Source organism: Schistocerca nitens, chromosome 5 (genome assembly GCF_023898315.1).
Source record: "Schistocerca nitens isolate TAMUIC-IGC-003100 chromosome 5, iqSchNite1.1, whole genome shotgun sequence".
In the NCBI taxonomy this organism is placed as follows: domain Eukaryota; kingdom Metazoa; phylum Arthropoda; class Insecta; order Orthoptera; family Acrididae; genus Schistocerca; species Schistocerca nitens.
Window position 1 is genome coordinate 834,740,604 of NC_064618.1, and position 27,533 is coordinate 834,768,136.

A 27,533-nucleotide genomic window follows, 5' to 3' on the forward strand; every position below is an offset into this window, starting at 1 on the left:
GAGCTCCAAAGAGAGTTGACCAGTCTCTGGACATTCTGAAGATTGATTTTGAAGCTCAACATAATGTACATCTTTATTATTCTTTTGTGTGTGTGGAAACTGTTTAGATAAAAGGAGTTGTGATTAAGTATTTAACAGTCAGTCCCAGAATACTGAATTGAGTGAAGAGGATACTAGGGAGAGGCAGAAGCCATGGGGTGCATGAACTGAGGCCCTTCTATGGGTGCTCCTTGACATCTGTACAGCATTCAAATGTGACTTATATGCCTTCCTAACACAGGGAAGCCCTCATGCTTCTGGTGGAATGTGTTCTATCAACTCTTAACACTCAACTCGACGGAATCCTCCATGTTGATGCAGCATGTGAAAAATAACATCTGTAATGCCTCCCCCATCTCCACGCTTGGCACCAAAGCCATTGATCCATAAGAAGCTCACAGACCGTACATATGTCATGCTCCGCGATGACTGGTCAGCCTTACAACAGTCCTGTACTAGACCATTCTGAGTGCTGAAACAGGGTAGCCACTCCTTTGACATTGACATTAATGGCATTTCTCTGATGGTCTCCATCAACAGGCTGAAGCCTGCATGGATGCTCTCCACCTTGGATGACTCGGCTGCTCCTCAGGGTGGAAATGATTGTGATGATTCACCCCCACCAGGCTCGCAAATCCACGGAGGCAGCAACCATTACAGTTGACGTCCATGATTTTTGACCAGACGAAGTTGTGGACAAACTGGCTGACAAGGAACTTGCTTGAAGGTAGTCATGTGGCTCTAGACTCCATGTCTATGCCACTTGCTTCTTCTGCATCCTCTGTCTACTGCCAACTGTAGATTTTGCTCCTGTGACCTCCCAGCTTTCTCCCGCAGGTGAGCTCACTATCACCCTGCCATGTAACTCTATGCCCTCACACCACCCAAGTTATGTCACCACTGCCACATTTGCCAGCACCCAGTCTAACACCATTTGTAGCAGACAATGAATTTCCTCTAGCCCCCAGTATTTCACGGGAGCGGTTGCTCCATCACCATACATGACATCTTGCCCAATACCACCTGTACTCAATGTTGACGTGCCAGCCATCAACGAGTAGCGACAGCATTCACTGCTTGATGATGTTGACTTCACAGCAAACCTTTTGTTGCACCACACTCTGGGAGGGGAAGGGGAGGGGCGAGCTCTTAGAGGACATCACAACAAATACAGCCACTGACCAGTGTTCCTGCGTGGAAGTGTGGAATATCTGTTACTGGAACAGGCAGTTCGTTGTAGAGCATGTGACAAGGTGGATGCAGTGTATTGTGCCATATTCTGATAAAAGCATTATACTCCTATATCAGGTTTAGTGTATTACTGGTACATTTCCTATTTTATGCAAGGGAAGCTATCTACACGGTAAACAGTCATATGGGATTTAATTACTTCAGCACAAATAATAACTGGCATATTTTGTTACATTTAGTTTTCCCTTTCAACAGGGGTTAATATTATCCGCATTTATCGCAAATTAACGCTATTTTCGCTTTTGTTAGAGAATAAACCCCATAAAATTTCAGGAAATTAGTAACTTTGATCTCAGAATTTCCTGTTGATTGACGAGAAATCTCATTTTGTATATTACACTACTGGCCATTAAAATTGCTGCACCAAGAAGAAATGCAGATGATAAACGGGTATTCATTGGACAAATACATTATACTGGAACTGACATGTGATTACATTTTCACTCAATTTGGGTGCATAGATCCTGGGAAATCAGTACCCAGAACAACCACCTCTGGCCGTAATAACGGCCTTGATACGCCTAGGGATTGAGTCAAACAGAGCTTGAATGGCGTGTACAGGTACAGCTGCCCATGCACCTTCAACACAATACCACAGTTCATCAAGAGTAGTGACTGACGTATTGTGACGAGCCAGTTGTTCGGCCGCCATTGACCAGACGACTTCAGTTGGTGAGAGATCTGGAGAATGTGCTGGCCAGGGCAGCAATCGAACATTTTATGTATCCAGAAAGGCCCGTACAGGACCTGCAACATGCGGTCGTGCATTATCCTGATGAAATGTAGGGTTTCGCAGGGATCTAATGAAGGGTAGAGCCACGGTTCGTAACACATCTGAAATGTAACGTACACTGTTCAAAGTGCCTTCAATGCGAACAGGAGGTGACCGAGACGTGTAACCAATGGCACTCCATACCATCACGCCGGGCTTATACGCCAGTATGTGCGTTCACCGCGATGTCGCCAAACACGGATGCGACAATCATGATGCTGTAAACAGAACCTAGATTCATCCCAAAAAATGACGTTTGCCATTCGTGCACCCAGGTTCGTCGTTGAGTACACCATCGCAGGCGCTCCTGTCTGTGATGCAGCGTCAAGGGTAACCGCAGCCATGGTCTCCGAGCTGATAGTCCATGCTGCTGCAAACGTCGTCGAACTGTTAGTGCAGATGGTTGTTGTATTGCAAACGTCCCCATCTGTTGACTCAGGGATCGAGACGTGGCTGCACGATCTGTTACAGCCATGCGGATAAGATGCCTGTCATCTCGAGTGCTAGTGATACGAGGCCGTTGGGATCCAGCACGGCGTTCCGAATTACCCTCCTGAACTCACCGATTCCATATTCTGCTAACAGTCATTGGATCTCGACCAACGCGAGCAGCAATGTCGCGATACGATAAACCGCAATTGCGAAAGTCTACAATCCTTACACGAGGCATCACAACAACGTTTCACCAGGCAACGCCGGTCAACTGCTGTTTGTGTATGAGAAATCGGTTGGAAACTTTCCTCATGTCAGCACGTTGTAGGTGTCACCACCGGCGCCAACCTTGTGTGAATGCTCTGAAAAGCTAATCATTTGCATATCACAGCATCTCCTTCCTGTCGGTTAAATTTCGCGTCTGTAGCACGTCATCTTCGTGGTGTAGCAATTTTAATGGTCAGTAGTGCAATTGCCTCGGTGCTTAAAGTGAAGGACACAGTGTTCCCAGTTCCGTTAGAAATGCTTGTGTGAAATTCCAAACTGCAATGATATCTCGAGGCGAGCTGTGACGCAGCGATCCTTCAAGTTTCAACAACAGCCGTTCAGAAGGCCAGAGTCACTGCAGCAGGTGTCCTGGCCAGAGATGTAACAGTGCGGAAGCGGAGCAACCACGCAACAACAAGTTTAGTGTTTGTGGGCGAGAATTCGTCGAATTGAACCCGAATACCGAGAGGTGGTTTTCTGGTCACTCCTCCACTCCTCCACGTCAGGGCCCCATCCTGCAAAGCGAAGATCGTGCGCAAATTTTAGGTCAGGAAACGAATCACAGTTCTGGATAACCAGCCGTATTCGCCGGATTTGGCCCCAGCTAACTTTTACTTGTTCCTCAAATTGAAGCTGGCAGTAGAAGGACACCATTACGACACAACTGCGGTCATCCAAGCGAATTATACTGCAATACTAAATGCAGTTCCAAAAAAGAACTGCACTGACTTGTTTCGAAACGCTAAAATACAGTGATTCTGTGAACGTAACCCCGAATTTTATTTTTCATAACCGCAGCCCTAACAGAACTGGGACTCACTGTACATTAATACTTTTAGCTAAAAATAAATTAGAGTCAGCAGGCCTATTAGAAAGTTATTTATTTTCTGTTCTGCAAACCATTGCACTTGCCGCAATGCAGCCCCGCTGTGACTGCCCTTCTTGCACAGGATGAGTTAGTTGACGTTCATAAGCAGCTGTAAATCGCCCTGACTACTGTCAATCAGATGGGGGATGTTGCGAATGCGGGTGTTGACAGAGTTCTCGAGTTGTGTACCAGAGGTACTGAAGGTACCTCAAGTGCTATACTCTCCTGTGGATCTTGTCTCCTCTACAAGAAGCAGGGGATCTATTACTGGCTGTCTACTTGACTATCAGTGAGTGGCATGCCAGTGGTAGGGCTAGACTACCTGTGTAGGGTTAACAAGGAACAGAGAGAACTCGGGATTTTATACTGATCCCCCAAATCAATAAGTCTGAACTGCTGTCTTTCGCTGAAACTGAAAGTCACCTAGTGAGACTGACTTTGCTTGTAGAAAACCGCAGTGCCAAGAGAAGGGAGACACAAAAAGACAAAGGTCTATTAATCATTGTCAGCTCAAGTATATGGCGAATAATGGTACCCCTTAGGGAAATGGCAGCAAGATATGGGAAGGTACTTCAGGTGTACTCAGCGATTGTGCCTGGGGGCCTCAGTCAACATCTTGAAGAAGCTATTCTGGCAGCCACTGAGGAAACAGAGTGCAAGCAGCTGCAGATTGTTGGGCGCAAATTGCAGCAAAAGATGCCTCTTGTCTGGGTTGTGAGGTCATACTTGGATCGTTCGAGTAATTGAGAGAGAAAGTTGAGAAGATCATCCTTGCACAAGTTTCAAAGAAGCTCACAATTTGGAGCATTTTCCCCGGAACAGACCGTGGGCCCCTGGTTCTGAGTCGAGTGGGAGGACTGAACCAGAGACTTCGAATGCTCTGTGACAAGCTAGGCTGCGACTTCCCGGATTTGCGCTATAGGTTTGAGAACTGTCCCTCTAAACGGATCAGGCGTGCACTACATATCAAAGACTGCTACACAGGTAGCTGACTGAATGTGTGGCTGCACACAGGGAATTCTTAAATTAGGCGACTCTTAATTCAGTCCAGATAACGGCAGCTGTAGGAGATCCAGAGGTATAAGAATGGAATGCCGCCCCCCCCCCCCCCCCCCGCCAGGCGATAGTATTAGAATCCTAGTAGATAAGTTCCAAAGCATTTGCAACCAAGTGCCAGAGTATGAAGAGCTCTTGAAAAGCAGAGAAGCTTGTTAGCTAGGTACAGAAAGCTGGCTGAAACCTGAAATTGATGGCGGTGAGATTTTTGAGGAAAATTTAAGTGTATATTGAAAGGATAGGCTATTGGGAGATGGAGGCGGTATATTTGTCGCAGCAGACAAGAAACTCGTACCCTTCGAGATCGAAATTGAACCTGCATGAGAGATTATCTGGGCAAGACTCGGTATCAGGGGCGTAAAATTATAACTGGAGTCTTCTACCAACCACCAGATGCACCTCCTGATGTATGAGAAAACTTGAATTCGTTTGTACGGAAGTTCCGCAATCATACTGTAATCATTGATGGAGACATTAATCATCCAACAGTCAACTAGGATAATTACAATTTTGTTACTGTTAGGCGTGACAATACGTCCTGCAAAACATTACCGAATGCGTTTTCTGAAAGCTACCTACAACGAACAGTTCGTAATCACAATCATGATGGAAATAAGCGCCCCAGTGCGCACGCACAGATGAATCATTAAGCCTCAACAGACGGCACAGGGATCCAGTCGTGCTCAACCGCACGCGCTCTGCCTGCACGTGACCCTAAGGCAGTAACGATTGGTGACACATATATATTTCAAGGGGACATTGGACGTAAACATGGGTAAATGTGACAGAGTGGCAGAAAGGGGAATCGGGTTTAACAGTGCCCATGGCCATACAGTGTGTAAAGTTGCCGGATTTGTTGGTGTTTCACAGCGGACTGTTCAACGTCTTCTACAAACAGTGGTGTAACATACGTCGTCATGACATCAGAACTGTTGTCGGAAAAAAACATCCTGAATGAGATGGTCGCGTCAAACCCGACAGAAATTGCTGCAGACTGTGAATGAAGATTGATCCCAACCTGTTAGTGAGAGAACACAGCGACTGGAACTGCATGCAATGAACATGTGTAGTTGGTCACCTCGTAAGAGGACATTGCTCACACAGGCACATAAAGACGACCACAGGGAAGTTCATATCGAGCTGGGAGAATATGTAACTGGTTTGCTCTCTGGGAACTACCTCGAACATTGAAGTTTTCGTGGCGTGATTGATGAATGGTGCACTTCAGGATGTTCTGCTGAGTTGTTTCCATTTTAGGCACGCTCCGACGTCAACTTATTTCTTGTTCGACGGAAAATATTGTGAGCAAAACGATGGCATGGCGATGCGTAGTCTTTTATCGTCTGACGTGGCGAACATATACATGGAATACTTTGAACTAAAGGCACTACTATCCGCCAAGTTAAAAGCAACGTGTTTCTAGCAATAAGTGGACGATACGCTTGCGGTCTGACCACATGGAGCGGAAGAGCTTCAAGATTTCCTGGAACATTAAAAATTTATCCAGATCAATACAAACTTCAAGATGGAACTTGGAAAAGAGGACCCACTACCTTTCCTCGACGCGTTAGTTAAGAGAAGAACATATGGGTCTCTGGGTGGCAGTGCAGTTGAAAACTTAAGCGCATCGACCTCTATCTCCACGCCTCGAGCCGTTACCATCCAACACAAAGCAATTCGCTGCTAAACACCCTGGTCCATAGAGCTCGAACACTTTCAGACAAGGAGAAGCCTCGCCGAAGAATTAGAACACTTACGAATAGGGTTGCAAAGAAATGGGTACTCCTACCATCAAACTGAACGGACGATTCAGCCATTGGGACCGATGAAGAGAAGTCAAAAATCGCTTATCTACCTTATGCTGGTTCAATATCAGGACAGATCTGTAGACTCCTACATAAATATGGTATCCACTCTATTTCGCTCCCTTCAGCTAATATGAAAAGTATTATTTGTAATGTTAAACGATGAAAAGCTCAGGAAATGGGGTGTGTATCGCCTTCCTTACAAGTGCGGCATGTTTTACGTGGGGCATACTATCGGAACAGTCGAGGAGAGATGCAAGGAATAACAGACACGCTCAAATAAACAACAAAGCAGATCAGCTGTCGCCGAGCACTGCCTCGAAAATAATCATGAAATGAAAAACGATGATACCAGTACCGTGGTGCAAACGCCAAGTTTCAGCGCCAGCAAAATTAATGAATCTGTCGAAATAAAGATGCCAGAAAACCTTATAAACAGGGACGAAGGTTTCAATTTAAATAATGCTTTACATGTGACACTCAATTTATCACAGTCTCGCAGGCCAACGCATCCGCCAGAGCTGGAAACCACCGAGAAGTTTGCGTTTCGCGGAATATCATTGCGATCTGTGAAAAACAAAAGAGCATCAAAGAGAAATCGATAAGTAGCAGCAATAGTTGACGGTCTGGTAGGAGTCCAGGCTACGAGTACAGATAACAGCAAAACTCGCAGAAACTGGGTCGGTCATTAAAATACTGAGCAGAAAATGGAAACAACTTGGCAGAACATCCGGAAGCACAGCACTGCCTGGAACAGTTTGTCCGGAAGCCCACTCACGATGGAAATATAATGAATGCAACAGCAACAAAAAGATCTGGTCTCATTCAGGATGTTCACATAGAAACTAGTATCAGCTGTAGCAAAAATGATTACCAAAGTACAAAGAGCAACTAAAACAAGCAAAAGGATTTCTATTTTCAAAGTACAAAGAGCAACTAAAACAAGCAAAATGATTTCTATTTTCAACAATAAAGAGGCGGCAGCGTCATCTCAGTAACGAACTGGAAACGTTTCACTCTGGAGAAAAGCATGTAGAAGAAATGTTGCATAAATTTAGAAGAATTCTTGGCATATACCTAGAAAAATAGTTCATGATGGGAGGGACCCTTTATGTTATAGACTACAGCCGCTGTAAAGGAACTTCTAAAGAAACGGAGACTCCTGCATTATACTTGTAAAACAAAGCATAGGGCCAGAGACAGGAAGACGCTGAATGAAACACTTTTGGCTGTCATGAGGGAAATGCTTTAAGCCTCCAACGAACACTGTAGCGGTATATTACGAAAAATCTCGCACAAATCCCAAAGAAATCATGGTCATACGTAATGGTTGTTAGTGGCCTCAAAGTTAGTGTCCAGATACTCATGGACCAGACAGGGACTGAACTTGAGGGTATTAAAGCAAAAGCAGAAAATCTGTATTCAGGGGTATGGCCCCAATTTAACCCTCACACTGCTGCAAAGACGAATGATATAGATATTAGTGTCACTGATGTCGACAAATAGCTGAAACCACTAATACTTAACAAAGCTCAAGGGCATTATGGATTCTCTGCCAGACTGTATAACGAATTTGCGTCTGAGTTGGCCCTCTCTTAACTGCAGATCACTTGAACAAAAACCGTGCTCTGCATTTAGAAGAGAGCACAGGTCGCACCAACTTATAAAAAGGGTGACAGAAGTGATCCAGGTAACTACCATTCAGAATCCTTGACCTCCATTTGTTTAAACTCCTTAGAACATTTCCTGAGCTCAAACGCAATTAGTTATCTCGAACAGAGTGACCTCCTCCATTCCAACCAGCATGGATTCCGAAAACATCAATCATGTGAAACCCAACTCACACTTTTCTCACGTGACCTATCGAAAGCCTTCGATCAAGGCAGCCAGGCAGATGCAGTATTTCTTCAGTTCCGAAGAGCACTTGACTCGGTACCACATCTACGCTGATTATCAATAGCACGATAATGTCTGATATCAATCGAAAATTGTGACTGACTTGAAATTGTTCTTTTGGTACGGAAGACGCTGTTTGTTATTTTGGATGGAGGCTTATCGACAGATGTTGAAGTGACTTCGCGTGTGCCACAGAGAAGTGTATTTTTACCCTTGCCGTTCACATTGTATATGCAGACAACATTTTTTGTTGTTGATGCAGTTATCTATAATGAGGTACTGTTTGAAAGAAAGTTGCACATTTACTCAGTTATATCTTGATAGGATTTTAAAGTGGTGCAAAGATTGATAACTTGCTTTAAATGTTCGAAAATGTAAAATTGTGCACTTCACAAAACGTAAAAACGTAGTATCCTATGACTACTATATCAACGATTCATGATTGACATTGATTAACTGGAGGTGTAATACTTGGGTGTAACTTCCTAGGGATATGAAATCAAACGATCACATAGGCTCTGTTGTAGGTAAAGCAGATGTCTGACTTCCGCTTATTGGTAGAATAATGGAGAAATGCAATAACTCGTGCGACCTATTTCCATTGCTCAAGAGTGTAGGACTCGCACTAAATAGGACTAGCAGGGGATATTGTACGTATACAGAGAATGGCATCAAGAATGATCACAGGTTTGTCCGACCTGTGGGTGAGTGTCACAGAGATGTAGAATAAACTGAACTGGCAGACACTTGAAAACAGAGGCAAACTATGCCGAGAAAGGGTACTTAGAAGTTTCGAGAACCGTCTTTAAATGATGGCTCTACGAATATACTACAAACCCCTACATATATTAGGTCCTTCCACATATTGCACCAATATGGATAGTGAGGACAAGTTTAGATTGATTACAACACACACAGAGGCATTAAAACAGTCGTTCTCCCCACGTTCCATAGGTGAATGGGACAGGAAAAAGCACTAATAACTGCTACAGTGGGAAGAGCCCTCTGTCATGCACTCCACAGCGGTTTGCAGAATATGGATTTAGATAGAAGGAAAGTCTATATACAGTTCAAGATAGTAAAGTTTACCGTGAATATTATCTATGGGACAAGTAACTAATTAACTAACAAGCGTTACAGAACTGTACCCTCGAATGCAATGTTTCCTGGCTAACTAGTACAGGGCTATTACAAATGATTGAAGCGATTTCATAAATTCACTGTAGCTCCATTCATTGACATATGGTCACGACACACTACAGATACGTAGAAAAACTCATAAAGTTTTGTTCGGCTGAAGCCGCACTTCAGGTTTCTGCCGCCAGAGCGCTCGAGAGCGCAGTGAGACAAAATGGCGACAGGAGCCGAGAAGGCGTATGTCGTGCTTGAAATGCACTCACATCAGTCATAACAGTGCAACGACACTTCAGGACGAAGTTCAACAGAGATCCACCAACTGCTAACTCCATTCGGCGATGGTATGCGCAGTTTAAAGCTTCTGGATGCCTCTGTAAGGGGAAATCAACGGGTCGGTCTGCAGTGAGCGAAGAAACGGTTGAACGCGTGCGGGCAAGTTTCATGCGTAGCCCGCAGAAGTCGACGAATAAAGCAAGCAGGGAGCTAAACGAACCACAGCCGACGGTTTGGAAAATCTTACGGAAAAGGCTAAAGCAGAAGCCTTACCGTTTACAATTGCTACAAGCCCTGACACCCGATGACAAAGTCAAACGCTTTGAATTTTCGGCGCGGTTGCAACAGCTCATGGAAGAGGATGCGTTCAGTGCGAAACCTGTTTTCAATGATGAAGCAACATTTTTTCTTAATGGTGAAGTGAACAGACACAATGTGCGAATCTGGGCGGTAGAGAATCCTCGTGCAGCAAATTCGCAATTCACCAAAAGTTAACATGTTTTGTGCAATCTCACGGTTTAAAGTTTACGGCCCCTTTTTCTTCTGCGAAGAAAACGTTACAGGACACGTGTATCTGGACATGCTGGAAAATTGGCTCATGCCACAACTGGAGACCGACAGCGCCGACTTCATCTTTCAACAGGATGGTGCTCCACCGCACTTCCATCATGATGTTCGGCATTTCTTAAACAGGAGATTGGAAAACCGATGGATCGGTCGTGGTGGAGATCATGATCAGCAATTCATGTCATGGCCTCCACGCTCTCCCGACTTAACCCCATGCGATTTCTTTCTGTGGGGTTATGTGAAAGATTCAGTGTTGAAACCTCCTCTACCAAGAAACGTGCCAAAACTGCGAGCTCGTATCAACGATGCTTTCGAACTCATTGATGGGGACATGCTGCGCCGAGTGTGGGAGGAACTTGATTATCGGCTTGATGTCTGCCGAATCACTAAAGGGGCACATATCGAACATTTGTGAATGCCTAAAAAAACTTTTTGAGTTTTTGTATGTGTGTGCAAAGCATTGTGAAAATATCTCAAATAATGAAGTTATTGTAGAGCTGTGAAATAGCTTCAATCATTTGTAATAACCCTGTATTTTGTGATAGTAGAGACAGTTTTCAGCATATTACTTTGTTACAAAAGTGTTTATTTTTTTAGACCTTTACGCAGGAAGAAGATGTAACTGACTTTAAATTCACAAATACGGCATGTCACCAGTGGAAAGCTGCTCTAAGTGAAACATTTTTCACAAAAATGAGTGACCTGGACCGCAGTGAGTTCATTTAATAGTCAGTCTTTTCGAAAGCAACGACTTGCTTGCTGACAAAACAAGCTAGCTGTTAAGCACTGACCAATGATCTACCTACAGTTTGTATTATCGATCTGCACTCGCTGATGAAACCAAGCGCATGTCTCAGGAACCTATTCCTATTACCGGTAACACAACACAGAACTGCGTTATTGCCTTTCTTCAGGCGTTGAGCACAGAAAAACTGAAATATGGAGCAGCTTACGTATGGCCTAAATTACCGTCAACGTCGCCATCGAAAATTAAAGTAATTGTCATAGCTGAAGGACGAGATATGAACGGTGTGGCACCTAGTCAACACTTGAGTACCGGTGGTTCCTGGCTGAAACCACCATTTTATTAATTATTATTTTTTTGAAGTACCAGTACCTTTAGAATGAAACCATCGATGCTGTTACAACACAGGCACACCAATGGTATACAGAGGTACTTCCACGAACCTTAGTGCGTCGTAGCAGTTACTTTTAGCGTTCAAAGCAATATTCGGGGTGGAAATGTGCAGCGTCACTGTAGCAGACAGCGAAATGCTGTTTTTGTTATAGTAGCCATACTGACGAGATCATTGACAGTGCAAATAAGAAAATCTAAGTTACTGTAACGTAAATTTGAGTTTGTACTACTGTTTTTAAGAGTATTATCAAAGTAAAACCACTCGGACTCTATGTAGGTGTGATACAAAATTTCTTAAATTTTAGGCCCATTTTTGTTTGTTACTTAGGACTACAATTTGTTTTAGGTGTTGTGAGTTGATGGAAGTTTTGATATTTGTGATTGTGTCTAGGAAGAATACGAATTTGCTTTCAAATATTTCACATTAAATGATGGATACTGATCACTGTGTGTCCTTATGGTTCCAAAGTGAAACTACTTCTATAAAAAAAATTCCTGTTTACTTTTTGAGAATTTTTTCTTGTATTCGTTGCTTACTATGATTATAAAGGTTAATTTTGTTTAAAATTTTAAAATTATGTTACAAAGATCACCTCCATAAAACAACTGAGCGTTTACTTTTTTCCCAATTTCTTCTTGTATTTGTTCCTTACTATGATAATAAACGTTACTTTTGTGAAAAATTTTAAAATTATAGTTATTTTCATGTTGTTGGGACGCAAAGGGTTAAATGGAAATTTGTCACTTTTGGCATTTTCGTTATAAGTTACGTAATATTCTTTATCCAAAATTTGTCTGCTATACTTTTACGCAGTTAAATTATTACACTTGCAGTGAAGACACCGTTTATCTTTCTTTCGTTTGTCACGTGTGGCCAATTGGTTGGACGAATTGGAGCACGTAACGTAACTGTCTTTTGGAAGTTTTCTGACAAAGGCCTATACCGTTTCCTCCAGGCACCACAGGAATACTATAACACTTACGTAGCAGTCACCCAAGAAGAGCTTTTGTTTTGGCCGTTGTACAGAACTTGAATGGAATACGCTATGAGACGACACCACAGCGAGGCTGCGCATCAGTTCATACGGTACGCTACATTTGCATTCGGAAGAAAGCAAGTTCATATCTCTGTTCGTTGTCCACATTGATATTTTCCGTGACTTTAATAAATCGCTTCAGCCAAATGTCGAAACAGTTTCTTTCCCCACTCTTCCGCAATCTGAATTTGTGTTCGGTAGCCGGCCGAAGTGGCCGTGCGGTTAAAGGCGCTGCAGTCTGGAACCGCAAGACCGCTACGGTCGCAGGTTCGAATCCTGCCTCGGGCATGGATGTTTGTGATGTCCTTAGGTTAGTTCGGTTTAACTAGTTCTAAGTTCTAGGGGACTAATGACCTCAGCAGTTGAGTCCCATAGTGCTCAGAGCCATTTGAACCATTTTTTTTTTGTGTTCGGTCTCTATCACTTCATCTATTAGAGGCTTAAGTGTTATCTTCCTTTGTTTTTGAGAAGCGACAGAAAAACACCAGACAGATTGCCACAGCTTTCAAATTCGGGTCTACTGAAATTCTGCACAAGATGTTGATCGTTCCGGCATCCATTTTGGGGCTATTTTTTCTGTCAGCAGTGCTCGACTGTTGGTGACAAATTTTGAAACGTTTGTTCAAGGTATCTGTGCTATCATGGCCTATGTCGCAAGGAACACTTTGAACTTTCTCACGTTATAGTCAAGCGTCTCTGACAGCATCCTTTGATAGACGCTGAAGGTCCGCAATTTCAGTTCCTTCGCTTATTTTCTTGTGGACTCCCATTTTTCGCAGTTGCAAGGATCCTGCGATTTAAGATGTATTAATTGTTAATGTACTGTAAGTACAGTAACCGCGAATGTGTTTATTTGTTTATCTGATGTTCATTACAGCAATGGTCTTTCAAATTCCCCGTCTTGAGGACTCCTGAACTCGATGCCTGCCTTTAAATGTGTTACCCATCTTCTAGATAACTGATCTCGTTTCATTTTCCCCTCTACAATCCACATCATTTCCTTCTGTGGCTATATCTTCTCATTTATTTACTCAATTTATCATTGACGGTAATCTAGTGAGCGGTCAAAAAAATTCCGTCTGAGTGTGATGATGCAGCGTGTATGCAACCCAGCGCAACTCCGATGCGGTTATACAAGCACTGACTTGCAGGCAAGGCATTAATGTGGCCTTGGAACGGAAACTTTTTGATGGCCCCTTGTACAACATAAGAATCTGCTATCATAAACGTCAAGGAGATTATTTTTCAATTATAATGGTAATTATTGAAGATTAATGCGTAGTACCTCACCTACGGCCCTTCTAGACGAATGCAAAATAATTCAGAATTTGCTCACGTGTCGTTAAGTGGCGCCATGTAACAGACTTGTAAACTAACTGACTAAAAAATTTCTTAATTCTGGTCGACAACACACGAGTAAGCTTTTTTTGTCAAAGACAAATTCCAGTTCCACAACCTTTTGATTGCAGGGTCACTTGAGACATCATGGATTGCACACTTACGGCCTGTCAATCATCATGTGGAAGTAAAGAGTTATATGCTATTGGTATTATTGTTCTGTAATTACCTTGAAGCAGACGAAGAGAGAGAAGGGCAGCGTTAGGACGACTAGGACCCAGGAGATGGCGGTCAGGATGGTCCCACACAGCCCGGAGTCGTGTTCCGGTTCGTCAGCTGTAACAAACGTAATCCAAGCAATGAAAACAGGGGACGCTCTTCTGCCATGGCAGAAAGCACTTATACGGTTCCACAAGGCTCACACTTTGGTCCGATACTGTTTTTCTTTTATGTAAACGACCTCTCATCTAATATACACTCCTGGAAATTGAAATAAGAACACCGTGAATTCATTGTCCCAGGAAGGGGAAACTTTCTTGACACATTCCTGGGGTCAGATACATCACATGATCACACTGACAGAACCACAGGCACATAGACACAGGCAACAGAGCATGCACAATGTCGGCACTAGTACAGTGTATACCCACCTTTCGCAGCAATGCAGGCTGCTATTCTCCCATGGAGACGATCGTAGAGATGCTGGATGTAGTCCTGTGGAACGGCTTGCCATGCCATTTCCACCTGGCGCCTCAGTTGGACCAGCGTTCGTGCTGGACGTGCAGACCGCGTGAGACGACGCTTCATCCAGTCCCAAACATGCTCAATGGGGGACAGATCCGGAGATCTTGCTGGCCAGGGTAGTTGACTTACACCTTCTAGAGCACGTTGGGTGGCACGGGATACATGCGGACGTGCATTGTCCTGTTGGAACAGCAAGTTCCCTTGCCGGTCTAGGAATGGTAGAACGATGGGTTCGATGACGGTTTGGATGTACCGTGCACTATTCAGTGTCCCCTCGACGATCACCAGTGGTGTACGGCCAGTGTAGGAGATCGCTCCCCACACCATGATGCCGGGTGTTGGCCCTGTGTGCCTCGGTCGTATGCAGTCCTGATTGTGGCGCTCACCTGCACGGCGCCAAACACGCATACGACTATCATTGGCACCAAGGCAGAAGCGACTCTCATCGCTGAAGACGACACGTCTCCATTCGTCCCTCCATTCACGCCTGTCGCGACACCACTGGAGGCGGGCTGCACGATGTTGGGGCGTGAGCGGAAGACGGCCTAACGGTGTGCGGGACCGTAGCCCAGCTTCATGGAGACGGTTGCGAATGGTCCTCGCCGATACCCCAGGAGCAACAGTGTCCCTAATTTGCTGGGAAGTGGCGGTGCGGTCCCCTACGGCACTGCGTAGGATCCTACGGTCTTGGCGTGCATCCGTGCGTCGCTGCGGTCCGGTCCCAGGTCGACGGGCACGTGCACCTTCCGCCGACCACTGGCGACAACATCGATGTACTGTGGAGACCTCACGCCCCACGTGTTGAGCAATTCGGCGGTACGTCCACCCGGCCTCCCGCATGCCCACTATACGCCCTCGCTCAAAGTCCGTCAACTGCACATACGGTTCACGTCCACGCTGTCGCGGCATGCTACCAGTGTTAAAGACTGCGATGGAGCTCCGTATGCCACGGCAAACTGGCTGACACTGACGGCGGCGGTGCACAAATGCTGCGCAGCTAGCGCCATTCGACGGCCAACACCGCGGTTCCTGGTGTGTCCGCTGTGCCGTGCGTGTGATCATTGCTTGTACAGCCCTCTCGCAGTCTCCGGAGCAAGTATGGTGGGTCTGACACACCGGTGTCAATGTGTTCTTTTTTCCATTTCCAGGAGTGTACAATCACAATTAGTTCTTTTTGCACATGACACCAGTACTGTAATCAGTCCAAAAGTACATTCAGAAAATTACCCTTTGGAAAGCATTATTGAGTAGCTCCTGCACATTGTTTCACTATCAGTTTCAAAAAGACACAACATACTCAGTTTTGCACATCTGAAGTTACTACAACGTTTATAAATGAGCTGCTCGGGGGAACACAATGGCAAGCGCCATCACCGTGTATTTTGCGGTAGATGGCTAATGACACCACCTCTGGGATGCACAATGCAGTAAACTTACTAGTAGTTCCAAATTCACTCAACAGATGTCAGGGACGAGCTTAATGGTAAGCGCCACTGTCCGTCTGTTGCGGAAACATAATGGTAAGTGACAGAGAGAATGGCGGCAAGTAAAAACATCTCTCAGATTATGGCAACAGTGAACATGGCAGAAGACGAGGAATATACTTCCAATGATACTAGTATCTTCGAGAGGGATCCAGAATACATTCCTAACTATTCAGATGACTCAGAGGTATGTTATTTTGTAAATATACTGTCTTTAGTACGTGTCACGAACGTAATGGTAAGTGCATGTATATACCATTATGTTCCTGAAGTACAATTGAAAATTACGTTCGCCGACAAGTACAAGATGTGTACAGTCCAGATCAGTGGTGCGAGATCATCAAGAAGTCGGCTTGTATATAATATGAAAAGAGAGGATTTCTATGAAATATGACACTCTAAAGAAGCGTTTGTCTTCAGAAAGAAGACATTTGATGATCGAGATGTCAAGCTAAGGAACATATGTAGGTGGAAGGTGACCTCCGAATATCCATCATCTTTATTCATCAGCGAGACATTTTGTCATGACATTTGGCATGAAATGAACCTCAGGAAACATGGAAGGCAAGGACCAGTTACTACACTGCGGCTTAAATACAATGGGCCAAGGCTTATTGAAAAGAAGAAAGTTGCTGACGTCCTGTCGCTCCTAAATTACATGCCTCCTGTCCACAATGGATTTTTCCTGTCACTAAAGCCAACAGTTTTAGATGAAAAAGACATTAGTAATGAGAGTGTTGAATGATTTTGCAGTTTCCGTAAAGTGTTGAAGACTTACTGTAAAATTTAATATGTAATGTTCTATCACTATGTGTTGTTAGTGGTGTATGGTAATTAATAATTTTTGTATATTTCATTTGTTTTAGTCAGTTCTGAGTTTCATTTATGTCTGTATAGTAGAAGATAGATGTTAGAATCACTACAGAATAAAAGGACTGTTCAAAAAAAATTATTCAGATTTGCAGATCAATTGAAACTTTAGATGCGCTGTATCTCGAAACTGTTATTTTGGCGCTTACCATTTTGTTCCCCCGAGCAGCTCAAATCTTACCCACGATGAGGAAATAACAACTAAGGTGGAAACTTCAAAAATATTAGGTATCCGTAACGATGAGAATTTAAACCGAGAAATACGCATTTTCAGCTCTTGAAACAACTGGTTTAATTCGAATCACAGCAGATTTTATTACGAGACAAAACAGTAAGTTAACATATCTTAAGAATTTTCGTTCAACAATATCGCATGAAATAATGTTATGGGATGGCACGGCTTAAAGAAAAAACTAAAGTTTTCGTTTATGAGAAGTGTACTGTAAGAATAATATGTGAGGCTCACTCATGACTACCTGTTTAAGCAGTTAAGCATTTTGACTACCACTTCCAGGAATACGTACTCCCCCAAAACAAATAATGTAAGGGAGACCGGGGAATACCGATACTTAAGAGACTTCTCGTTTTGTTTTGGATATGTCACTTCTATGGAAAAATTCATAGGGTCTGTGTGACCGATGAATGTTAGACATATAGTTGTAGCAGAAAAATCGAAAACTGTCGAATCCATTCAGAGTTACATAAACATTTTGTCTAGTATGCATCCTTTTGGCATTGCCTTGTGTGGCTGGATAATCTCGACACCCCCAGAGGATAACACTAAAGGTAGGAAATACAGACAGAATAGAATTCCTGTTCTAAGAAAGTAACACATTTTACTATCTTAACGTGTATCGAAATACGTACACAGCCAGTTTTTCGAAAATGGTATTCAAGCTGGAAAAAAAAAAATCAGCTTCAGCTTTATTGAAATCTAGAGCTTTGTTGATACTTGTAGCTGATGGTTTTCTCAAGTTTCTTTAGGTTTTCTCTTTTTAAAGCAAAAACCCAATATCACCAGCTATTTTGGTAATTATACTGAAATTGCGGTTTTAGGCCAAGTTTTTCGGCCTGATTACAGGCAATTCGCCGCAATTCAACCAGGGAAATGTTATAGAATGATTGTGCCAATGTAGTCAGATGGGTGACTAATTCTTGCAATTGTTCAGGAGTAACAAAAGGTTCTTCTCCCCAAGGAAGATTTCTTGTCCGAATCGATCATAAAGTATAATTGTTAGGATGTTCAGCTCCTTTGACACACTGCTCAATGTTCTCCCTGACTTTATTAAACTAACGCCTTTTTTTAAAAGGGTTTCTTCACTCTCCTTAGCCCTCTCTGATTTATTTTTTTTTCTTGTCCTCGTCATGTGAAATTAAATATAAGACTTTACTTAAGCGTAAACAACTTTTACACTGTCGATAAGCCGGCCGCGGTGGTCTAGCGGTTCTAGGCGCGCAGTCCGGAACCGCACGACTGCTACAGTCGCAGGTTCGAATCCTGCCTCGGGCATGGATGTGTGTGATGTCCTTAGGTTAGTTAGGTTTAAGTAGTTCTGAGGTTCTAGGGGACTGATGACCACAGATGTTAAGTCCCATAGTGCTCAGAGCCATTTCAGCCACTGTCGATATTGCTCCATATTCGCCTGTCGATATTACCTCACTCAGACACCATGGTGGAGTCCAGTCCTTAATGGGTTTACTTATGCTCGAAATGTTACAAAACCCATGCTAAAACACTAGAAACCATATTATGTATCTAAATTATAATTTATACCTTTAAAAAGGTTTTGAAACGCTTACCTCAGTTTAAGCAAAGAGTAAAAATGGTCGTCTCTGCATCCTAATTATGGTATAATCCGCTATACTGCAGCACTGTTTCCCACTGATTACAATGCAAGTCAACTGAGGAAAAGATGGTGTCGGTATTGCCTGATATGTCGGTATTCCTCCAGTCTCTGCCACGTAATTACAATACCAGAGACAAAAAATTATATTCATTATTCCACATTGATGTTGACTTTAGCAGAAAAAGCACTGCACAATCCCAAAAGTTTTGATTGGTTAGAAAATGATAAATCTGAAAACAAACTAATAAATATACCACCTGACAGCTCCTTCTATTCCGTAGAAGAATTTCTATTTACGTAATGTGTAGAAGGTGGTGGGTAGGACTTACAAATTCACAATTTGTATGTGAAAAAAGGAATAGAATTTTGAAAATGTTCTGCATGTAGCTATATTTACATGACTGCGTACCGGTAATATGAATGTAAAGTGATTTGTTTAACATTATCGCGATTAATCATACAAATGGTCTATGGAACAAGAAACTATCTAATGGGCTGCGGATTGCCGTGTGGTGTTAATGGCGGCACAGTGATAGGTTTAAAAACTAACAAGACAAACAAGGTGGGAAGCGGTGGTGGAGGACCATCCCAAAAACAATATATGAGTATGGTGGATGATTCTCATTTTTTATTAATGCAGAATAGTAGAACTGAAGTGGAAGTGATGGCTAAGAAAACAATTGAACAATTTGCTTAAAGATAACATGGTCCAAATTTGGAAGAAAACATCTGCAGAAAGAGAAAAAATATATTCATCTGTATCTACATCTACATGTCTACACAATTGCTCTGAAATTCACAATTAAGTGCCCGGCAGAGGGTCCGTCGCACCAACTTTAAGCCATTTCTCTACCGTTCCACCTGTCGATGAGCACGCGGGAAAAATGAACATATAAATCTTTCCTCGTGAACTCTGATTTCTCCTGTTTTATTATGATGATCATTTCTCCCTATGTATGTGGGCGTCAAAAAACTATTTTCATGCACTGAGAAGAAAGTTGGTGACTGAAATTTCATGAGAAGGTTCTGCCGCAGCGAAAAACACACGTATTTTAATGACTCGTTTATCATATCCGTGGCATTCTCTGCCCTGTTTTGCGGTAATACAAACCGAGCTGCCCTCCTTTCAACTTTTTCGATGTCCTCCGTCAGTCCCATCTGATGTGGATCCCACATCGCACAGCAATAGTCCAGAAGAGGGCGCAGAAGCGTGGTGTAAGCAGTCTCTTTAGTAGTCCTGTTATATTTTTTAAGCGTTCTTAAGTGTTCTGCCAATAAATCGCAGTCTTTGGTTTGCTTTCCCCACAACATTCTCTATGTGACCGTTCCAGTTTAAGTTATTCGTAATTTTTATCGCCAAGTAGTTTGTTGAGTAACATTATCTATTTGATCGTTTCAATTTAAGTTATTCGTAATCCTAATCTCTAAGTATTTAGTTGAGTTTACAGCCTTCAGATTTGTGTGATTTATCGTGTAACTGAAATTTCGTTGATGCTTGTTAGCCCTCGTGTGGATGATTTCATACTTTCTACGATCTAGAGTCAACTGCCACTTTTTTGCACCACATAGATATCTTGTCTAAATCATTTTTCAATTCGTCTTGATTATCTGATGACTTTACATGACGGTAAATGAGAGCACGCTTAGATTGTCTCCTAAAACGTTTGTGTAGATCAGGAACAACAGATATTACTTCTGTTTTAGTCGATGAATTTTCGTCAGCTGTGATGAACTGTGACCTTTCTGACAGGAAATCTCGAATTCAGTCACGCAACTGAGGCGATACTCCGTAGACACGCAAATTAATTTTAAGTAGCTTGTGAGGAACGGTGTGAAAAGCCTTCTGAAAATCTGAAAATATGGAATCAATTCTACGTCCACTGCCGATAATAGTCATTACTTCGTGATAATAAAGAGGTAATTTTAGAATGAGATATTCTACTCTGCAGCGGAGTGTGCGCTGATATGAAACTTCCTGGCAGATTAAAACTGCGTGCCGGACCGAGACTCGAATTCGAGTTCGAGTCTCGGTCCGGCACACAGTTTTAATCTGCCACGAAGTTTCAAAGAGGTAATTTTGTTTCACAAGAACGATATTTTTTGAATCCGTGTTGGCTGTTTGTAAAAACATAATAATAATAATAAATAAATAAAATTAAAAAATATTCAAATGTGTGTGAATTACTAGGGGACCAAACCGCTGAGGACATCGGTCCCTAGACTTACACACTACTTAAACTAACTTATGCTAAGAACAACACACACACCCATGCCCGAGGGAGGACTCGAACCTCCGGGGGGAGGGGCAAATCAATCTGTGACATGGCGCCTCAAACAGCTGTTTGTCAATAAATCGTTTATTTCGACTTGATTCATAATGTTCGATCACAGTACATGTTCCAAAATCCTACCGCAAATCGACGTTAGTGATATGGGTCTGTAATTCAGCAGATTACTCCTATTTTCTTTCTTGAGCATTGGTGTGACTTGTACAACTTTCCAGAGTCCTGATTTTTCTACGAGCGAGCGGTTGTTATGATTGCTAAATACGGAGCTATTGTTTCAGCCTACACTGAAAGGAACCTGATTGGTATACAGTTTGGACCGAAAGCCTTGCCTTTCTTACATGTTTTGAACTGCTTCGCTGCACCGAGGATATCTACTTCTAAGTTACTCACGTTCGTAATTATTCTTGATTCGAGTTCTGGAGTATTTACTTAGTCTTCTTTTGTGAAGGAATTTCGGAAAATCGTGTTTAATAACTTGACTTTAGTGGCGCTCTCATCAATAACATCGGCCGTTCGGGATGGCCGAGCGGTTCTAGGCGCTACAGTCTGGAACCACGCGACCGCTACGGTCGCAGGTTCGAATCCTGCCTCAGGCATGGGTGTGTGTGATATCCTTGGGTTAGTTAGGTTTAAGTATTTCTAAGTTCTAGGGGACTGATGGCCTCAGAAGTTAAGTCCTATAATGTTCAGAGCCCATCAATAACATCATCAATGCTATTGCGCAGTGAAGGTATTGATTGCGTGTTGATACTGGTGTAATTTACGCACGACCAGAAATCTCTTTGGGTTTCCTGCCAGATTTCGAGACAGAGTTTCGTTGTGGAAACTATTAAAAGCATCTCGCTTTGAAGCAGGGGTTAAATTCCGGACTTCCGTAAAAGTTAGTCAATCTTTGGGATTTTGCGCTTTTTTAAATTTGGCCTGCTTTTTTCGTTGCTTTTGCAATATATTGCCTGGTTAGGGTATGGCTCCTTTATTCTGCTCGAGGAAACTCTAAATGCGGACGGATATGAACGCATTTTGCAGCATTATGTACTGAATGCAGCAGAGGAACCGTTCGGAGACGATAACTGTATGCTCGTACTAGTATAACAATGAACCCAGTCATAAAGCAACATTTGTGAGGCAGTGGTCGGTGGAGTATAACATACCCGAAATGGCCTTGTCTACCCAGAATACGGACCTGAACGCAGTGGAAAATCTTTGAGATGAGGCAGAACGTCGACTGCACTTCAGACCCCGGCATCCAACATCACTATCTTGCCTGGTACCGGCTCTTGATGAAGAATGGGCTTCCTGCGCAGTCATTAAGACTGAAAATGGCAAAGTGTCCCGAGCAGAGTTCAAGCTGTCGTAAAGGCGAAGGGTGGACACAACCCATAGTAGCGTAGTCTGACAGCTATCTGGACGCTTTTGATCGGGCAGCGCGCACCACAACAAAATAGGTAATCATAATGTATTTTTATGAAGTTGACTATCCCTTTTCCTAGCTTGTTCCTATACGGAAAATACGTTTCCTAAAATGTCAGATAGCTCCAACCTCTCTCCGGAAGCTATAACTAATAGTAAATAAATAGAGCATACAATGAAGAGATTACGCTTCCACCCTCAGTATGTATGAGAACAGCTATCTTGAACAATTTTGGAGCCGAACGTCCTACATGCTGCCGCCACAGAGCAGCTTCAAAGGTACTTCGTATGAAACACACTGCTGGCCATTAAAATTGCTACACCACGAAGATGATGTGCTACGGACGCAAAATTTAACCGACAGGAAGAACATGCTGTGATATGCAAATGATTAGCTTTTCAGAGCATTCACACAAGGTTGGCGCCGGTGGCGACACTTACAACGTGCTGACATGAGGAAAGTTTCCAACCGATTTCTCCTACACAAACAGCAGTTGACCGGCGTTTCCTGGTGGAACGTTGTTGTGTTGCCTCGTCAAAGGAGGAGAAATGCGTACCATCATGTTTCCGATTTTGATAAAGGTCGGATTGTAGCCTATCGCGATTGCGGTTTATCGTATCGCGACATTACTGCTCGCGTTGGTCGAGATCCAATGACTGTTAGCAGAATATGGAATCGGTGAGTTCAGGAGGGTAATACGGAACGCCGTGCTGGATCCCAACGGCCCCGTGTCACTAGCAGTCGAGATGACAGGCGTCTCATCCGCATAGCTGTAACGGATCGTGCAGCCACGATTCGATCCCTGAGTCAACAGATGGGGACGTTTGCAAGACAACAACCATCTGCACGAACAGTTCGACGACGTTTGCAGCAGCATAGACTATCAGCTCGGAGACCGTGGCTGCGGTTACCCTTGACGCTGCATCACAAACAGGAGCGCCTGCGATGGTGTACTCAACGACGAACCTGGGTGCACGAATGGCAAAACGTCATTTTTTTGGATGAATCAAGGTTCTGTTTACAGCATCATGATGGTCGTACCCGTGTTTGGCGACATCGCGGTGAACGCACATTGGAAGCGTGTATTCGTCATCGCCATGCTGGCGTATCACCCGTCGTGATGGTATGGGGTGCCATTGGTTACACGTCTCGGTCGCCTCTTGTTCGCATTGACGGCACTTTGAACAGTGGACGTTACATTTCAGATGTGTTACGACCCGTGGCTCTACCCTTCATTCGATCCCTGCGGAACCTTACATTTCAGCAGGATAATGCACGACCGCATGTTGCAGATCGTGCACGGGCCTTTCTGGATAGACAAAATGTTCGACTGCTGCCCTGGCCAACACATTCTCCAGATCTCTCACCAATTGAAAACATCTGGTCAACGGTGGCCGAGCAACTGGCTCGTCACAATACGCCAGTCACTACTCTTGATGAACTGTGGTATCGTGTTGAAGCTGCATGGGCAGCTGTACCTGTACACGCCATCCAAGCTCTGTTTGACTCAATGCCCAGGCGTATCAAGGCAGTTATTAAGGCCAGAGGTGGATGTTGTGGGTACTGATTTCTCAGAATCTATGCACCCAAATTGCGTGAAAATGTAATCAAAAATGGTTCAAATGGCTCTGAGCACTATGGGACTCAACTGCTGAGGTCATAAGTCCCCTAGAATTTAGAACTACTTAAACCTAACTAACCTAAGGACATCACACACATCCATGCCCCAAGCAGGATTCGAACCTGCGATCGTAGCGGTCGCGCAGCTCCAGACTTTATCGCCTAGAACCGCTCGTCCACACCGGCCGGAAAAATGTAATCACATGTCAGTTCTAGTGTAATATATTTGTCCAACGAATACCCGTTTATCATGTGCATTTCTTCTTGGTGTAGCAATTTTAATGGCCAGTAGTGTAGTGATATAAACAAAAATGAAATGCATTAGGTTCAGCTGCCCTTGACAGATTAGTGTGTGGCCACATAGAGAAGAGGAAGGTGTTGCACCTTGGGACGCTTTTCAGACTTATCATGTTTTCTTATTCGGTTTTTAAATGATGGATTTCCCTTTCTATGCGCTGCAGTCCTTTTCTGAAATTGCAAAAAATTATTTAGGGAAGTCAACGTTTTCCCAAGTATGATAACGTGTTCCAAGGTACAAAGTGGACATGTACCTATGAATAAAACTCGATTGATATTTAGAAGTGTTGCAATGGAGAAAATCTTATCACTATCACATTTAACAGTCTGTATGGTCTATTATTACACTACTACACACCAATAACCAAGTGAACTCAAATTAAGAAGACGTGTTATCAAAAACCAGTTACAAGTTAATACGTTTTGATATAGAAGCTACAGGAAACTAACAAAAATTTCTATTTTTAGAGCAGGAACAATAGCTGAGACGTTAAAGAAACTAACAGTTAATTTGCAAATATCCCATTTTCCATGGTAGAAGACATTCTTCTGCTTCAAGGCACAATATGGTGCACGGCTGACTAATTATGGTTTAACTGTCAGCATGTTATGCAAATAGTTCTAAAAATTCGTATCATTTTAATCACCATAAAATTACGTACCTGAAGAATTAACGGTTACAAATAGCTTTAATATATCATAGAGCAAATAAATGTGAGAACGCGAAATACGAGGGGCGTTTTATAAATGACGCAACACTTTTTTTTTCTCTGGCACTTCCAGTTGAAAAAATCGGGAAATTGTTGTCGGGCATCGTGGAATATTCCGGCATCGGCGCCTGTAGTGTCATGAAGTTGCGGTAGGTGGCGACGTTATAGGTAGCCTTGAAAATGGCTTCTGCTACGGAGGTGCGTTCCAAGAAGGGAGCTGTCACTGAGTTCCTGTTGGCGGAAAACCAGAGCATCGCAGATATTCTGAGGCTCTTGTAGAATGACAACGGAGACGTGGCAGCGAACAAAAGCACGGTGAGTCGTCGGGCGGGGCTTCTGTCATCATCGCAAAAGAGTCGCGCAAATCTGTCCGCTCTCTTGAATGTCTGCCGGCCACACACAGCTGTAACTCCTGCAGTGTTGGGACGTGCGCACACTCTCATTCCGAGTGATCGGCGGATCGCAATCAAATACCTCACCGCTCAGCTGGATGTCTCTCTTAGTAGCGCCGACACACTCGTCCACCAGGTGGGGTACTCATTTACGAGGCTGATCGTGAAACTTTTTTGCCGAAGATCATCACAGGTGATGAAATATGGGTTCATCACTTCGAACCGGAAACAAAACATCAATGCATGAAGTGGCTCCACACCACCTCTCTTCCGAAGAAAAAGTTCAAGGATGCACTCTGTAATCCACCCCTCATTAATAGATGCAGCTATTGTCCACAATAAACTAAGTCTTTTATGAAAAATTTAAGAGGAGTGAAGATAACAATAAACTTTTTAGTTTTCATGTTCAGTTGGCTCTAGTTCTTCTTGTCTAGGGGTCTGATTCTTGAAGGTGAAATTCTCAAATTTGAAGATTGTTGTTGCAGAATTTTTTTTGTCACATTAATATATTTTGTCGCATTTTAGTATATCATACAGTCTTCTGAATTTTCACATTAACAAAGCCCAAATTACTTTGTTCGCCCAAAATACAAAATATGTCGGATCACATCAGAGGCATGCTTATTACTACTTCACTCTGCTGTAATAACCATATTCCAAAGAGTTTACAATTTTTCTTGACAAATGTATTTCTATTAATTTCGATTATTAATTCATAAATGAATCAAGAAATAAACATAGTAAACAGTACTATGAGGTGCGACAATAAAGTAATGAGACTGATCTTCTTTGCAAGATGTGGCAACCCTGCAGGCTTGCTTAGGCACAATATCTTTGACCTTGTCTATAAGCTGCTTCTAGTCCAAGCGGCACATTGATGCAACTGCTGTACTGTAATAAGTTAACATGTGTATGTGTCTCTTGTCACGGAAATGGAACCGCATAATATTGCGAAACGGTATGGCATTTCTTTTTGCGTTAAATTGGGTGAAAACGCGACGACAACTTACGGTAAGCTGCAGAAGGCTTTTGCAGAGGAGTTTATGTCAAGAGATCAAGTTTTTCGTTGGCATAAAATGTTTAGTGAAGGCAGAACGAATGTTGAAGATTAAGACTGCAGTGGACGACCATCAACTTCACGGACGGACGTCAACTTGGCCAGGGTGTATGAACTCGTATGATCTGATCGAAGATGATCCGTGAAAATGATTGCAGAAGAACTGAACATCGATCGAGAAACGGTACGTCTAATAATAACTGAAGATCTTGGTATGAGAAAGATTTATGCAAAAATGGTCCCAAAAAATCTCACACCGCAACAGCGAGAAACACAGGGAAATGTGGCACCCGATCTGTTAGAGCTAACGGAAATCAATCCAGAATTGTTGAGCTGTGTGATCACTGGTGATGAAAGTTGGTTTTTTCAGTACGATCCAGAGACAAAACGCCAAAGTTCGCAATGGTGCTCAAAGGGATCACCCAGACCAAAAAAGCTCGCACGTCAAAGTCAAAAGTGAAATGCATGCCTGTGTGCTTCTTTGATTCCAAGGGAATTGTTCATAAAGAGTGGGTGCCTCATGGACAAACAGTTAGCCAATATTACTACAAAGAAATTTTAGAAAGACTACGTAAAAGAGTTCTTCGTGTCTGTGACAGCATTGTTGATGGATTCTGCATTACGATAGTGCGCCATCCCATACAGCTCTGTCAGTACAGCAATTTTTAACCTCAAAACAAATTTCAGTACTACCACAGCCACCTTATTCACCAGATATCGCTCCATGCGACTTTTTTCTATTTCCCAGAGTCAAAACGACGGTCAACGGACACCATTTTCATACAACACATGTCCAAAAAGCTGCGACGAGGGTCTTGGAGCATTTAACAGAAGATGAGGTCCACAAATGTTACCATCAATGGCAGAAGCGCTGGAAAAAGTGTATGCAATCAGAAGGGAACTACTTTGAAGGAGACAACACTAAACTTGACTAAAA

General features: G+C 43.1%; 1 protein-coding gene across 3 annotated transcripts in view; it reads right to left on the reverse strand.

The window, feature by feature from the left end:
- Positions 1-27,533, reverse strand: part of LOC126259963 (band 7 protein AGAP004871) — a 570,890-nt gene that overhangs the window by 88,377 nt on the left and 454,980 nt on the right. For all 3 annotated transcript variants that reach the window (XM_049957076.1, XM_049957075.1, XM_049957077.1), the window contains one exon: positions 14,106-14,212. In XM_049957076.1, coding sequence (XP_049813033.1) covers positions 14,106-14,212 — 107 coding nt within the window. The remainder of the gene's footprint in view (positions 1-14,105; positions 14,213-27,533) is intronic.